The 15411-nt window shown below is 44.9% G+C and overlaps 1 protein-coding gene across 1 annotated transcript; it reads right to left on the minus strand.

The window, feature by feature from the left end:
• Positions 1-5163: 5163 nt before the first annotated feature.
• tmem97 (transmembrane protein 97) lies at positions 5164-14069 on the minus strand. The gene is made up of 3 exons (XM_033045661.1): positions 13871-14069; positions 12101-12245; positions 5164-5605 (listed from the first exon to the last, which is right to left on the minus strand). Exons 1-3 carry the CDS (start codon positions 13988-13990, stop codon positions 5355-5357), a joined length of 516 nt encoding a protein of 171 aa, XP_032901552.1. The 5' UTR covers positions 13991-14069; the 3' UTR covers positions 5164-5354.
• Positions 14070-15411: the final 1342 nt, after the last annotated feature.

Below are 15411 nucleotides of genomic sequence, written 5' to 3' on the forward strand. Positions count from 1 at the left end.
ATGGTGAAAACTCACAAGTTATAGGAGTAGAATTAGGCCAGAGACCCGGGTTTGATCCTGACTACAGGTACTATCTGTACGGAGTTTGTACGTTCTCCCCTTGACCTGCATGGGCTTTTGCCGGGATCTCTGGTTTCTTCCCACACTCCAAAGATGTACAGGTTTGTAGGCTAATTTGCATGGTAAAATTGTAAATCGGCCCTTGTGTGTAGGATGGTGGTAGTGTGCGGGGATCTTTGGTCGGCACGGACTCGGTGGGCCGAAGGGCCTGTTTCTGCGCTGTATATCTTGGCCTAATTAATGCCACCCGCGGAAGAAATCCTTTGTCTTTACCAGTCTGGCCTATGTCCGACCGCTGATCTACCAGCCCGAGCCCAAACAATACTTTCAGATGAAGAGGTAATCTGTTCCAGGCTAATGTACTGCACCTGGTGGTCACTAAGAGGTTGCTAAACCTGCCGTCTCTCAACAATCCCTGATACCCACCTGCTAGTCTTTCAAATCCAGCCCTCCACCACTCTCCAAATGCCCATCAACCTTCATCTGGTTGAACCTATTGCCTGCCAGACCAAGCTTCACCCCCTTCACACTGCCCATCTCCCCTCTATACACAGTCCTGATGGAGGGTCTTGATCCAAAACATCGACCACCCCCCTCCTCCACCTCCAAACAGGTGCTGCCTGACCCGCTGAGTTTCTACAAGACTATTTTTGCAGCCAGAAGAGCTGCTGTCTCACAGCGCCAAAGGCCGTGATTTGATCCTGACTTTCCGTGCTGTCTGTGTGAAGTTTACATGTTCTCCCTGTGACCACGTGGGTTTCCTCTGGGTGCTCTGGTTTCCTCCCACATCCAAAAGACGTGCGGGTTTGTAAGTTGACACAAAATACTGGAGTAACTCAGCGGGTCAGGCAGCATCTATGGAGAGAAGGAATGAGTGACGTTTCGGGTCGAGTTTAGCCTCTATAAATTGCCCCCAGCGTGTAGAGAATGGACAGGAAAGTGGGATAGCATAGAACTAATGTGTACGGGTTATCAATGGTCGGCATGAACTTGGTGGGCCGAAGTGCCCATTTCCACTCCATATGTCTAAACTAAGCTGTTATTAAAGTTCAGTTTAGTCTAATATTTTGATTTATCAGTTATTTATTTAACATTGTTACAGAAACTGTCGCAACAGTAAAAATAATTATTCAAGGGTGAAATACAAAATGCAGTTAGTAACAATGCAAAAATAAACTCTCATTTAGCAGGTCAAACAACTGTAGATACAAACATGAAATGTATAGACTGTTCTTTGTTCTATTGCTTAGTTACAGCGATATTTTGATCCTAACACTCTGCCACTGGCATGCAATTAAAAGCAAATGGAAAAGATAATCCGTACAATACTCCATACGTTACAGGTGAACACTAATTATTCTGAGGAAGACGTTTAGGACAGAAGTCAGAATGCCTCTCTTTACAAGAGGACTTTACTGTTCAGTCATACTTGGCACAGGGACCATCGATGGTTGCCAGGACAGATTGCCCTCAGAAGTGGTCTGACCAGTGATCCTGGCATATGCCTTTGAAAGTAGAAACAAAGAACTGCAGATGCTGGTTTATGCCAAAGATGTACTGTGCACAAAATGCTGGAATACATCAGCGGGTCAGACAGCATCTCTGGAGCAAACGGGTGGGTGACAATTTTGGATTAGGACTGAAGAAGGGTTACCCGAAACATCACCCATCCTTTTTCTCCAGAGATGTTGCCTGACTCGTCGCTGTGTTACTCCAGCACTGTGTCTATATATACATTTGAGAAGTCAGCTCTCATATCCATGCAGCTTGGCACGATCTATGTCCTATTTGAATCCATGGGGCTTACACATTTTGCAAGGTGTTTCACTGCTACATCAGATCAAAGGTAATTGGTTTGATTAGCCTGATTAAACATAGAACAGCACAACACAGTGGCACAGTGGTAAAGTTGCTGCCTTACTGCTCTTTGAGCGCCAGAGACCCGGGTTCGATCGGACTATGGGTGCTGCCTGCACGGAGTTTGTACGTTCTCCCCGTGACCACGTGGGTTTTCTCCAAAATCTTCGGTTTCCTCCCACGCTCCAAAGACGTTTGTCGGTTAATTGGCTTGGTATAAGTGTAAATTGTCCCCATGCGTGTAGGATAGTGTTAATGTGCGGGGATCGCTGGTTGGTGTGGACTCGGTGGGCCGAAAGGGGCATTTTCCGCGCTGTATCTCTAAACTAAACTGAAAACTAAACGGGAACAGGCCACAATGTTTGTGCCAAACATGATGCCAAGACCAACTCTACCAGCACATAGTACGTATCCTTCCATTCCCTGCATATCCACGTGCCAATACAAAAGTCTCTTAAATGCCACTATTGTATCGGCATATTGTATTGTAACTCCACCACCACCCCTTATTTATAGTCTTGAATTATTCCTGTCATTAATTTATCAATACGGCCCCTGAGGCTTCACACTTACATAGTTCATACATGCTCCATTCCTGTTTCAAAATAAAAGAGGCACGAGGACGGGAAGAAGAGTAGTAAGCAGGGCGTTTGATGGGTGATAAATGAGGATTCATGGAAAGTAAATGGATTGGGACAAATCTACTGACTTTTTCCAGATCTCACGGTATTCAAGTTTTTTTTCCGCCAGATGCTATTATGGAATCAACATCAGCGATCGTTATTTTAATAGCAGAAAATACTGGTGAGACTCGAGCAGGTCAGAGAATTTGTGGAAAGAGAAACGGGTAACGTTTTAAGTAGGGAAAACCTTTGTCAGAACCAGGAAAAAGAATCTTTATCTATTTATTTATTTGAATTTATTTTTGTTAGAAGTAAGTACAATAATGTGGTACCACAGTACCTAATACATATTGATATATTACATTTCATGTACAACTTCTTATTTTTAATTTAATAATAAAACAGGATAAAGGAAGAAAAGAGTAGAAAAAGAAAGATTATCATAGAGATTGGTGCGTGAAAGAAGAGAGAAGTACACAAAAAGGTACAGGAGAATGGAGAAAAGAAGGAGAGAGAAAAGAAATAAAGAGAGAGAGAAAGAAAATAAGTTTATAAAGGAGATTGAGGGAGATATACCTATTTAATGTTCTTGGCCACCCGTCACCTGATTCTGAAACATTTGACTTCTACGGTTGTGTTGCACCATATGCTTGCAAAAAGTCGACAAAAGGAGACCAAATCACTAAGAATTGGTCTGCTTTACCTGCTAGGTCTGCTTTACCTGCTAGGAGGAGTTGCATTTCTTCAAGATGTGACGTTTCCGACATATTTGAAATCCACATTTTAGGCATTGTATACATTTTTTTGCCGTTATTAAACCATAATTAAGGAGAGATTTTTGAAACGTATTTAGCTTATTCCCATCTTCCATTGATCCAAAGATAATCATTTCTGTATTAGGGTCAAGTTTTATATTAAATAGTTTTGTAAAAATTTCAAAGATTTCATTCCAGAATTTATGAAGTTTTGTGCAAGAGACAAAAGAGTGTGTTATAGTGGCATTTTGAGATAAGCATTTATCACAGATGGGGGAGATATTTGGATAGATTTTATTCAATCTAGTTTTCGAGTAGTATAATCTATGTAAAATTTTAAATTGAATTAGATTGTGTCTTGCATTAATCGAATATTTGTGTATGTATATCAGGTATTTTCCCCATGTTTCTTTTGGAATTATTATCAGTAATTCTCGTTCCCAGTCTACTCTAATTGCCTCTGTCGATGGTAATTCTATATTTAAAATGATATTATATAAATATGATATTAAATTGCTTGATTCTGCCTTACTGTTCATTGCTTCATCTAGTAAATCTAGGGTTAGAGTTTGATATCCTTGTATGTGTTTCTTCAAGTAGTCTTGAATTTGAAGGTATTTAAAATATTGGTTACTTTTCAGGTTGTATTTGTAATTTTTTGTAATGTTTAATTGTAATTGTTGAAATGATAAAAGGTTTCCCATTTCATACATATCTCCAATCCTTTTAATTCCTAATCTTTCACAATAGGTATACGTTTTGTCAGTGAGAGATTGTTTGAATGAGGGATTATTAACTAAAATAGATAAAAATGCTGGAGAAACTCAGCGGGTGCGGCAGCATCTATGGAGCGAAGGGTTTCAGCCCGAAACGTTGTCTATTTCCTTCGCTTCATAGATGCTGCCGCACCCGCTGGGTTTCTCCAGCATTTTTATGTACCTTCGATTTTCCAGCATCTGCAGTTCCTTCTTAAAGAAAAGATTCTAAGAAGTGGTTTTATGTTGCGGGGAAGATGACAGGACAAATGAAATATTTGTGATAAAAACCATGCCAATAGGTTGAAGCTCTAGGCCATTTGGCCCATCAAGTCTACTCCACCATTTTAATCGTGGCTGATCCATATTTCCCTCTCAACCCCATTCTCCTGCTTTCAAAAGTAATACTAATCAAACAACCTGTACTAATCAAAAGTGATCTATTGAGGGGTAATTAAGCTTATTTGTTTGTGTTATGTGTTGTTAATGCTGGGGCCGTGGATCTGACCAACATGTCGGAATGTATTGAGGTGAGTTAATATTTCAGATGCATAAACTACCACCAAAGTGGAAAGATTTCTCCCTCCAGCCTGACCTAATGTATACAGGCCACAGGGCGGCACAGTGGCGCTGCGGTAGAGTTGCTGCCTCACAGCGCCAGAGACCCGGGTTCGATCCTGACTACGGGTGCTGTCGGTACGGAGTTTGTACGTTCTCTCCATGGGTTTTCTCCAAGTACTACAATTTCCTCCCACACTCCAAAGACGGCAGGTTTGTAGGTTAATGCGCTTTGATAAATTTGTCCCCAGTGTGTAGGATAGTGTTAGGGTCGGCCCAGACTCGGGGGGCTTCTGCTCTGTATCTAAAATCTAAATACATAACAGACCAAATTCTCACCACATTTTGTGTTGTTTAGTAGATACAGCGTGAAGTGTTTAAGAAGGATGCTGGAGAAACTCAGCGGGTGCGGCAGCATCTATGGAGCTAAGGAAATAGGCAGCGTTTCGGGCTGAAACCCTTCTTCAGATTCTTCAGATACAGCGTGGAAGCAGGCCCTTCAGCCCACCGAGTCCACGCCGACCTGCGATTACAACACATTAACACTATCCTACACACGCTAGGGACAATTTACATTTATACCAAATCAATTAACCTACAAACCTATACGTCTTTGGCGATTGGGAGGAAACCGAAGATCTCGGAGAAAACCCACACGGGTAACATTGTAAAATTATAAAGTATTCATTCTCAGCAATTCACTTGAAAAAGGGGACCCGATTCTCTAAACGGTTCGACGGAAACAGTTATTTCCTCTTCTTTTTCCCATCGGAATTGTACCGTTTGCTGAATAACATAGTTAGCAGAATCAGGAGCGGGATGATTAAATAGGGAATGTAAATAGCTGTGAGGGTCAACCGTTCTGACAGGGTATTCGGTCCCGGATACGTGGACTTTGAGAAATCATTGAACAGAATGTGCCCAAGGATTGAAACAACTGTTGTGGCCACATGTGTGGAGTACACAATGGCTGGCATCCTTATCCATGAACAGCTACCTGAAGACAAAGAGGCAACACAGAGCATTGGTTACACATGGTGTCTCTGCTGCGTATTTAATAACTGCTCCAGACTGTAACGTAAAATGATAAAACAAAGCACATTTACCAAACGGTGAGGAAAGGAGCTGCAGATGCTGATATGTAACAAAGTGCTGGATGCAAAATGAGTCAGGCAGCTTAGGATGGGTGACGTTTCGGGTCATGACATTTCTGATCGTGACCCTACTTCAGTCCCACCCGAAATATCAACTGCCCCTTTTCTCGAAAGATGCTGAGTTCCTCCAGCACTTTGTGTCTATCTTTGACATTTACCAAAGAGGTGGTGCATTCATTTCCTTTCATCCAAGATTATAATTAACTTTAGAGGCCAGATGGAAGGCAGATTATATGTTTTTACGTATGCAATTACCCACATGCAGCATGTGATTTCAGTGTGCATACTCTGGATACACTGAAGGAAGCCCGTAGCGGAACAAAATAATTTGCTTATCTATGGCATCTTTCATAGAACATACAACAGTACACCACAGGCCCTTTGGCCCACAATGTCTGTGCCGCACATGAAGCCCAGGCCAACTCTTATCTGCCTGCACATAATCCACATCCCTCCATTGCCTGCATATTGGTGGCGCAGCGGTAGAGTTGCTGCCTTACAGCGAATGCAGCACCAGGAGATCTGGCTTCGATCCCAACTACGGGAGCTGTCTGTACGGAGTTTGCACGTTCTCCCCGTGACCTGCGTGGGTTTTCTCCGAGATCTTCGGTTTCCTCCCACACTCCAACGACGTACAGTTTTGTAGGTTAATTGGCTTGGTGTAAATGTAAACATTGTCCCTAGTGGGTGTAGGATACCCGGTGGACTCTTCGGGAGTGATGACTGCAGTGGCCATTTGGCTATATTTTGTGTGCCATTAATTATGGCATTTGCCATTAAAGGCAAGACAAGACATCCACGTGCCTATTCAAGAGTCTCTTAAATGCTACTATAATTTCTGCCTCCACCACCACTTCCAGCAGCGGTCCCAGAAACTCACGACCCTCCATGTCAAAAACCTGGAGTATTGTGTACAGTTTTGGTCCCCTAATTTGAGGAAGGACATTCTTGCTATTGAGGGAGTGCAGCGTAGGTTTACAAGGTTAATTCCCGGGATGGCGGGACTGTCATATGTTGAGAGAATGGAGCGGCTGGGCTTGTACACTCTGGAGTTTAGAAGGATGAGAGGGATTCTCATTAAAACATATAAGATTGTTAAGGGTTGGGACACGCTAGAGGCAGGAAATATGTTCCCGATGTTGGGGGAGTCCAGAACCAGGGGCCACAGTCTAAGAACAAGGAGTAAGCCATTTAGAACGGAGACGAGGAAATACTTTTTCTCACAGAGAGTGGTGAGTCTGTGGAATTCTCTGCCTCAGGTGGAGGCAGGTTCTCTGGATGCTTTCAAGAGAGAGCTAGATAGGGCTCTTAAAAATAGCGGAGTCAGGGGATATGGGGAGAAGGCAGGAACGGGGTACTGATTGGGGATGATCAGCCATGATCACATTGAATGGCGGTGCTGGCTCGAAGGGCCGAATGGCCTACTCCTGCACCTATTGTCTATTGTCTAAAAACTTGCCCCGCACATCTCCTTTAAACTTTGCCCCTCTCACCTTTAAGCTACACGCTCTAATATTTTATATTTCTTCCCTGGGTAAAAGGTTCTGACTATCTTTGCTTCTTAAAATTGTATCGACATCTATCAGGTCTCCCCGCAACCTCCAGTGTACCAGAGAAAGCAATCCAAGTCCATCTAACCTCTTCTTGCAGCTAGTACTCTGTCATCAAGACATTATTCTGGTAAACCTCCTCTGCGCCCATTTTAAAATCTCCACATCCTTCCTGTAATGGACTGACCTGATCTTTCAGAAGACAGACACAAAAAGCTGGAGTAACTCAGCGGGTCAGGCAGCATCTCTGGAGAGAAGTAATGGGTGGCGTTTCGGGCCGAGACCCTTCTTCATGTCTATTTAAGATCTCAATGCGCTTCAGAGATTCTGTAATACCTATTACAATGTCGCAAAGGAACATATCAGCTATTTATTTTCCATAGCAAAGTCCCCACAAACGGGAATGGAATAATAAGTGTTGCTTGGAGGGATGAATATAGGCAGTGAGATGGTGGTTAATTGCTCTGTTTGAATAACACCGGACCTTTAAGGCACCGATTTAGGGCTTCAGTTCATAAGATCATGTGATAGGAGCAGAATTAGGCCATTCGGCCCATCACGTCTACTCTGCCATTCAATCATGGCTGATCTATCTCTCCCTCCTAACCCCATTCTCCTGCCTTCTCTCCGTAACCTACTAATCAAGAATCTATCTCTGCCTTAAATATATCCACTGACTTTGCCTCCAACCCCTTCTGTGGCAAAGAATTCCACAGATTCACCACCCTCTGACTAAAGAAATTCCTCCTCATCTCCTTCCTAAATGAACGTCCTAGTAAAGCACTTTGGCCAACGAGAGTTGTTTTTTAAATGTGCTATATAAATAAAAGTGACTTGACTTGACTTGACTAGTCCTAGACTCTCCCACTAGTGGAAACATCCTCCCCACATCCATTCCATCCAAGTCTTTCACTATTCTGTATGTTTCAATTAGGTCCCTCCTCAGTTGAATTAATAAAGGAAGTACCTCAGGCAGTGTAGCATTCCCTCAGTACTTATACTCATGCTCAAGTGTGTAGTGCATCTTGAACCCACAAAGTATTGATAGGGAGGAATGTGGCCAACTCTGGTATGACTGATGATACACGAAGTGCTGGAGTACCTCAGCGGGTCAGGTAGCATCTCTGGAGAAAATGAACAGGTGACGTTTTGGGTCGGAACCCTTCTTCAGACCTAATATGATCTGATATGAATGATACAGACAATATTGAGAAGAATATGTGTCATGTGTGTTCATTATGGTGATGTTTGTATTACAAGGAAAATTCAGCGGAAATTAAAATATTTCCACATTTAGTATTTTCAATCTTTTGAACACCAGGGTTCCCAAAACAATTGTGAAAGGCAGGTACGATATATCCTTGAGGGTGAAGGCCAATTAACTTATAAAGTGCAATTCACACAGAGCGGGAATAAATGGTCTTTCACTCAGTTCCTATTTGTAAACCAGTATAATCACACAGGTGGGAAACCATACAAATGGGAGAGTTGATAGTACGTAATCATTATTATCTTGCAGAACCTGTTGCAAATCATTTTACAGTGCCAGGAATCAAACAGTGTATGTTAAGAACCTTAAGTAAAATATTTTCTCTCCACTATACTTCCCTGTCACCAATCTATTAAAAGATTCAATAGTCGCAATTAATGACAAAGGCAAGGTGCTGACAAAAACAAAACCTGAAGCTCGAGATTAGATCATCAAAAATGACTCAACCCTCTGTACCTTCTCTACCACTCTCCTAGCCACACTGAGTCACCAACTACAGGTGAGACGAACAGACAGACAATGCTTTGAGTAGCCTGGGACAAATGCCTAAGAAAAGCTCTGATCATTAAGTGGCGATGGCTCATAATGGAGAGGGACATCAGTGGCAGCACAGTGGTGCAGCGGTAGAGTTGCTGCCTGAGTGCCAGAAGGCTGGGTTCAACTGTCTGCCACATAGTTTGTACATTTGCCCTGTAACCGTGTGGTTTTTCTCCGGCTGCTCCGGTTTCCTTAATTGCCTTTGGTAAAATTGTAAATTGTCCCCAGTGTGTAGGATAGTGCTAGTGGTCGGGGTGATCGCTGGTCGGCGTGGACTCGATGGGTCGAAGGGCCTGTTTCCATGCTGATTCTCTATGATTCTATTTGGAAGCACAGATAAATTAAAGACTATTGGGAACTGGCACAGGAGTTGAGACCAGCATAGATCAGCCATGAAGACATCAAACAGTGGGACAGGGTTGTGGGGCCTGTAACCTTTTTACTCATCCACCTATTTTTTTAAGTTCTTGTGCAATGAGCGATTGAGAAACTTTCACTGGAGAGTGGATACTTGAATATTATATACAATAGACAATAGGTGCAGGAGTAGGCCATTCAGCCCTTTGAGCCAGCACCGCCATTCAATGTAATCATGGCTAATCATCCCCAATCATTACCCCTTTCCTGCCTTCTCCCCATATCCCCTGACTCCGCTATCTTTAAGAGCCCTATCTAGCTCGCTCTTGAATGTATCCAGAGAACCTGCCTCCACCGCCCTCTGAGGCAGAGAATTCCACAGACATAGAAACATAGAAAATAGGTGTAGGAGTAGGCAATTCGGCCCTTCGAGCCTGCACCGCCATTCAATATGATCATGCCTGATCATCCAACTCAGTATCCTGTACCTGCCTTCTCTCCATACCCCCCTGATCCCTTTAGCCACAAGGGCCACATCTAACTTTCTGAGAGAGACTCACAACTCTCTGTGTGAAATAGTGTTTCCTCATCTCTGTCCTAAATGTCTTACCCCTTACTTTTAAACTGTGGCCCCTGGTTCTGGACTCCATCAACATCGGGAACATGTTTCCTGCCTCTAGCAGGTCCAGCGTATTAATACAGGTGTCAGAGGTTAAGGTGAGAAGGCGGGAGAATGGGGTTAGGAGGGAGAGATAGATCAGCCCCGATTGAATGGCGGAGTAGACTTGATGGGCCGAATGGCCTAATTCTATCCTAACACTTATGACCTTATGGTGGTGGGGGAGAAATATTTTTTTTTCCAAATTATGATAGAGATGGAGACAGTAAATAGTTCACCAGTTTCCATTCTTAAGTCACAGGTCAATGTCAAGAAACTGCAGCTTGGGAGGGAGGGAGGGAGATGTGGAACTGCCTGGGGGCAAGATATTTGAATTTTAATTACGCAACTCTTGACTTTGAATTAAAAAGACACAAAGTGCTGGAGTAACTCAGCGGGTCAGGCAGCATCTCTGGAGACACTTCCTCAAAGTCTGAGACAGTCTGAGGAAGGGTCCCGACCCATAATGTCACCTGTCCATGTTCTCCAGAGGTGAAGAAGGGTCTTGACCCGAAACGTCGGCAATTCCTTCTTTCCATAGATGCTACCTCATCCGTTGAGTTTCTCCAGGATTTTGTGTCTACCTTCTCCAGAGATGCTGGCTGACCCGCTGAGTTACTCCAGCGCTTTGTATCTTTTTTTGTTAACCAGCAACTGCAGTTTCTTCATTTGACGACGCACCATATTCAAGTAAATAGCAGTTTGCTATACCTGATTTCAACTTTTACTCAAACTGATCAAAACACTCATTGAATAAAAAGCCAGTGAGAAGTGTGTGGACACATGCATGATATGATCGCAAATGCGACACTGACGTGTACAGAGTTTGTACCAAATATAAATTCTATATATCAATGAAAACTCATCAGAAAAGCCTTTGAAGATGTGGATTTGATTACATTCTCTTGCTGAATTCTACCACCATAACGTGAAAAACAGAATCCAAGTTTCTCCCTTTTTAAACTTAATTAGGCCAAAAACGTGTTGGCGTGATTAAGGTTAGAAGTCTCTTTTATCGTGTGAAGCACGAAGTTTAAAAGACCAGGAGGGGTGGTGAACCAGTGTACGATCTTAAAGAGACTTTCAATTATGAAATGCGTTCAATTTTGTCTTCAAAACACGGGCTTTACAAGCATAAGCATGGCAGCTGTGTGACACCATCATCCAGATGACTTCTAAACGGAGAAAATAGTCAGGATGTGAGACTCAAAATCAAGGTAATTAGCGTGGCTGCTCACAGGAGGATCGAAGTGTTTGATATATTGAAAGCTTTTGAATTGGTATATGCAGTATATGCATGGGTGTGTATGTATGTATGTATGCATGCAAGTAAAGAACTATGTAGAGAGACACATACTTATGTGTATGTATATATAAACATGTTCTCTCTTTACATATATACACACACATACAGTATATATACACATATATATATATATATATATATATATATATATATATATATACACACACACACACACACACACACACACACACACACGTGTATGTACACATATAAAAGATGTACACATATAAAAGATGGACGCAAAATTCTGGAGTAACTTCTTAAGACCCATTGAAATGCATTGAGATCTCAAATGGATATGAAGAAGGGTCTCGACCTGAAACGTCATCCATTCCTTCTCTCCAGAGATACTGCCTGTCCTGCTGAGTTACATTTTGTATCTATCTTTGGCTTAAATCAGCATCTGCAGTTCCTTCATACACACACACACACACACACACAAATAAGCAAATATATAAATAAACAAACAATAATAGTGCAAAGTAAAGAATAATGCCCCCGAGTCTATGTAGTTTGGAGCGAAACATAAAAGGAAGTTCAATGCAGTAAAAAAAATCAATATGAGTACAATACAAAGCAAAAGCCCAAAGTCCCCCGTGCTAAAAAACCAGACAAGATGGAGAAAGGAATAAGACTGCAAGGTATAAATACTGCACTGACCTTTGTAGAAGGCATATGCTGCAAAAGGGAAGAAAGGCATCTGCAGCACTGCTTCACATAGAATGAATACACTGAACCATGGTGGTGGGTCCAGCAGCATTGGGTCTTTGAACCGAGCTGAATACCAATCTAGTAAACCTTGCAGCTGAAGAAAGAAATGTGGCGTTTGAAAATAGATTAAACATTTGCGGAGGTTTCTTCAACCCCAAGTCAAGGTTTCCCCAACGTGTGCCTGAGCCAGAGTCAATATTTGGCAAGGACGAACCAAAGTTCAGCCACCGTTCCTGCCACACACTCCTAATACCGTCAGCAAAGCCATCAAAGGGACACTGACCCGGAGCTCCAGATTCCCATGATCACGTTTGTTTACTCACCAGGGCTTAAAGATCCTGTTGGAAGGAACTGCGGATGCTGGTTTACACAGAAGATAGAACACAAAATGCTGGAGTAACTCAGCCGGACAGGCAGCATCTCTGGAGAGAAGGAATGGGTGACGTTTCGGGTCGAGACCCTTCTTCGCACTGAAGGGACTCAACCTGAAACGTCACCCATTCCTTCTCGGAATCAAGGGATAGGGGGAAAAAGCAGGAACGGGGTACAGATTTTGGATGATCAGCCATGATCATATTGAATGGCGGTGCTGGCTCGAAGGGCCGAATGGCCTACTCCTGCATCTATGTTTCTAGATTGCTGGACAGTCGGAGAATCAAAATACATTTGGACAGGTGCATGGACAGGGAAGGTTTAGAGGAAGATAGACACAGAGTGCTGGAGTAAATCAGCGGGCCAGGCAGCATCTCTGGAGAACATGAATACGTGATGTTTCGGATTGAGACCCTTCCTCAGATACATGGGCCAATCGTGGGCAGGTGGGACTAGTATAGATGGGGAATCTTGGTCTGCATGGGCAAACGTGGGCCGATGGACCTGTTTCAGTGCTGTTTGCCTCCATGACTCTGATCTGGGAATGGTGCGGGGAAATGCAGCTCGGTGGAGAACTGGCCAGGATCGGGGTGGATGGAGGGAGGGGGAGGCACCAAGGGTCAGGAGGTCTAACCCAGCGCTGAAGTCCCAGCTCTGTGAGGACCACAAACCCGGTTCAATAGGAACTCGTGGGGTCTCTGCTCAGACTGAGCCCGCCATGCATACTGGCAGCGGCAGGATTGGGAGGTGGGAGGGGACGGGGGGGGGGGACAGAGAGGATGCAGGTGGGGGGAGGGAGAGGGAGAGAGGGAGGGGGTGGGGGATAGGGAAGGGAGGGGGATGAAGAAAGGAGGGGGATGGGGAGAGGGTGAGAGAGGGGGATAGGGAAGGGGGGATGGGGAGAGAGGGAGGGGGAGTGGGATGGGGGGATAGGGAAGAGAGGGGGGATAGGGTAAGGGAGGGGTGAGGGAGCGGTGGGGGGATAGGGAAGGGGGGGATGGGGAGAGAGGGAGGGGGGGATAAGGAAGAGAGGTGGGATAGGGAAGGGAGGGGTGAGGAAGGGGGTGGGGGGATAGGGAAGGGAGGAGGATAGGGTAAGGAGAGGAAGGAGCGGGGGATAGAGAGGGGGCAGTGATGGGAGAGGAAGGGGGGAGGGAGACCGACAGGGACGGGGTTGAGGGAGGGGGTACAGGGTGAAGGAGGGTGAGGGGGCCCGGGACGAGGAGAGGGGACGGCGAGGGGGAGAAGTGGGGGGGGGGGGGGGGGGGGGGGGTAGGTAGAGAAGGAGGGAGGGAAGGGACGTGGGGAGAGGAGGGAGAGGGAGGGAGGGAGCAGCCACTCACTCACCGCGCCGGGGAAGATGGATCGGGGCAGCAGCGCCTGCAGGTCGACGGCCAACGTGATGGGGATGTGGCTGATGAAGTAGAAGCTGAAGATGTACTCGAGTAGCCGGCCGGGCTCGGCCATGGCTGGGCAGGGAGGGAGGGAGGGAGGGAGCGGGGCCGGGGAGAGGACACTGTGGGCGGGATAGTTCGGCTCATTGGGTGGCCCAGCGAGGGCGGAGTATCCCATATTTTAATTCTGATCTTTACATATTTCACAGGGCTAAATATCCTCACGTCCAAAATGCAGCTGAGAAAATTACTGTGCAGGAAGGAACTGCAGATGCTGGTTTACACCAGAGATAGACACAAAGTGCTGGAGTAACTCAGAGGGACAGGCAGCATCTCTGGAGGACATGGACAGGGACGTTTCGGGTGGAGACCCTTGTTCAGACTGAGATGCTGCTCCACAAACAGCACTCCAGCACTGACTCTGTGTCTTTGTTGATGGACCAGCAACTCAGTCTGAGGAAGGGTCTCTACCCTGAAACATCACCCATTCCTTCTCTTCAGGCAGCATCTCTGGAGAACATGGACAGGGATGTTTCGTGTTGGGATCCTTCTTCAGACTGATTTTAAGGGGGATGGAGGGAGAAAGCTGGAAGATGGGGGGGACGGGACAAATCCCGTATCCATCTACTACTTGTGTAGGAAGGAACTGCAGATGCTGGTTCATACCGAAGATAGTGCTGGAATAACTCAGCGGATCAGGCAGCATCTCTGGAGAAAAAGGATGGTTGGCTTTTCAGGTCGAGACCCTTCTTCAGACCCCTGGCCCGCACATCCATGTGCCCCGAAGAAGGATTCAGTCTGAAGAAGGGTTCCCACCTGGAACGTCACCCATCCATGTTCTCCAGAGATGCTGCCTGACCCGCTGAGTTACTCCAGCACTTTGTGTCCATCTATTATTGGCCAGGCGTTGTCATTTTTCCACTCCGCTTCTTCCCTTCCCAAACATGGGCCATCCCTCCCCCCACCTGTATCGCCATCAATCAACCCACCCTCAAGGCGACTGACATTGTGTCTTGTCCAACCCCTATCCCCAGAGCCACTTTAACCAAATCATTCACACTCACATCCCATTGATAGTTAGGTTACTATATATCTAGTTACAGCTGCAATCAAATCACTGTGGTTAAATCCTTAGAAATAGTGTGGTGTGTGTGTATATATATAATGTATGTGTACATATAATGTGTATATATGCGTGTAGAATGTATGTATATATACATGCATTATGTATGTGTGTGTGTATACACATTGAACTTACTTTTGTTTACGTTTAGTTTAGAGATACAGCGCGGAAACAGGCCATTCAGCCCACTGAGTCCGCACCGACCAGCGATCCCTGCACATTAACATCATCCTAAACACACTAGGGACAGTTTACATTTACACCAGGCCAATTAACCTACAAACCTGTACGCCCTTGAAGTGTGGAAGGAAACTGAAGATCTCGGAGAGAACCCACGCAGGTCACGGGGAGAACGTGCAAACTCCGTACAG

Source organism: Amblyraja radiata, chromosome 28 (genome assembly GCF_010909765.2).
Source record: "Amblyraja radiata isolate CabotCenter1 chromosome 28, sAmbRad1.1.pri, whole genome shotgun sequence".
NCBI lineage: Eukaryota > Metazoa > Chordata > Chondrichthyes > Rajiformes > Rajidae > Amblyraja > Amblyraja radiata.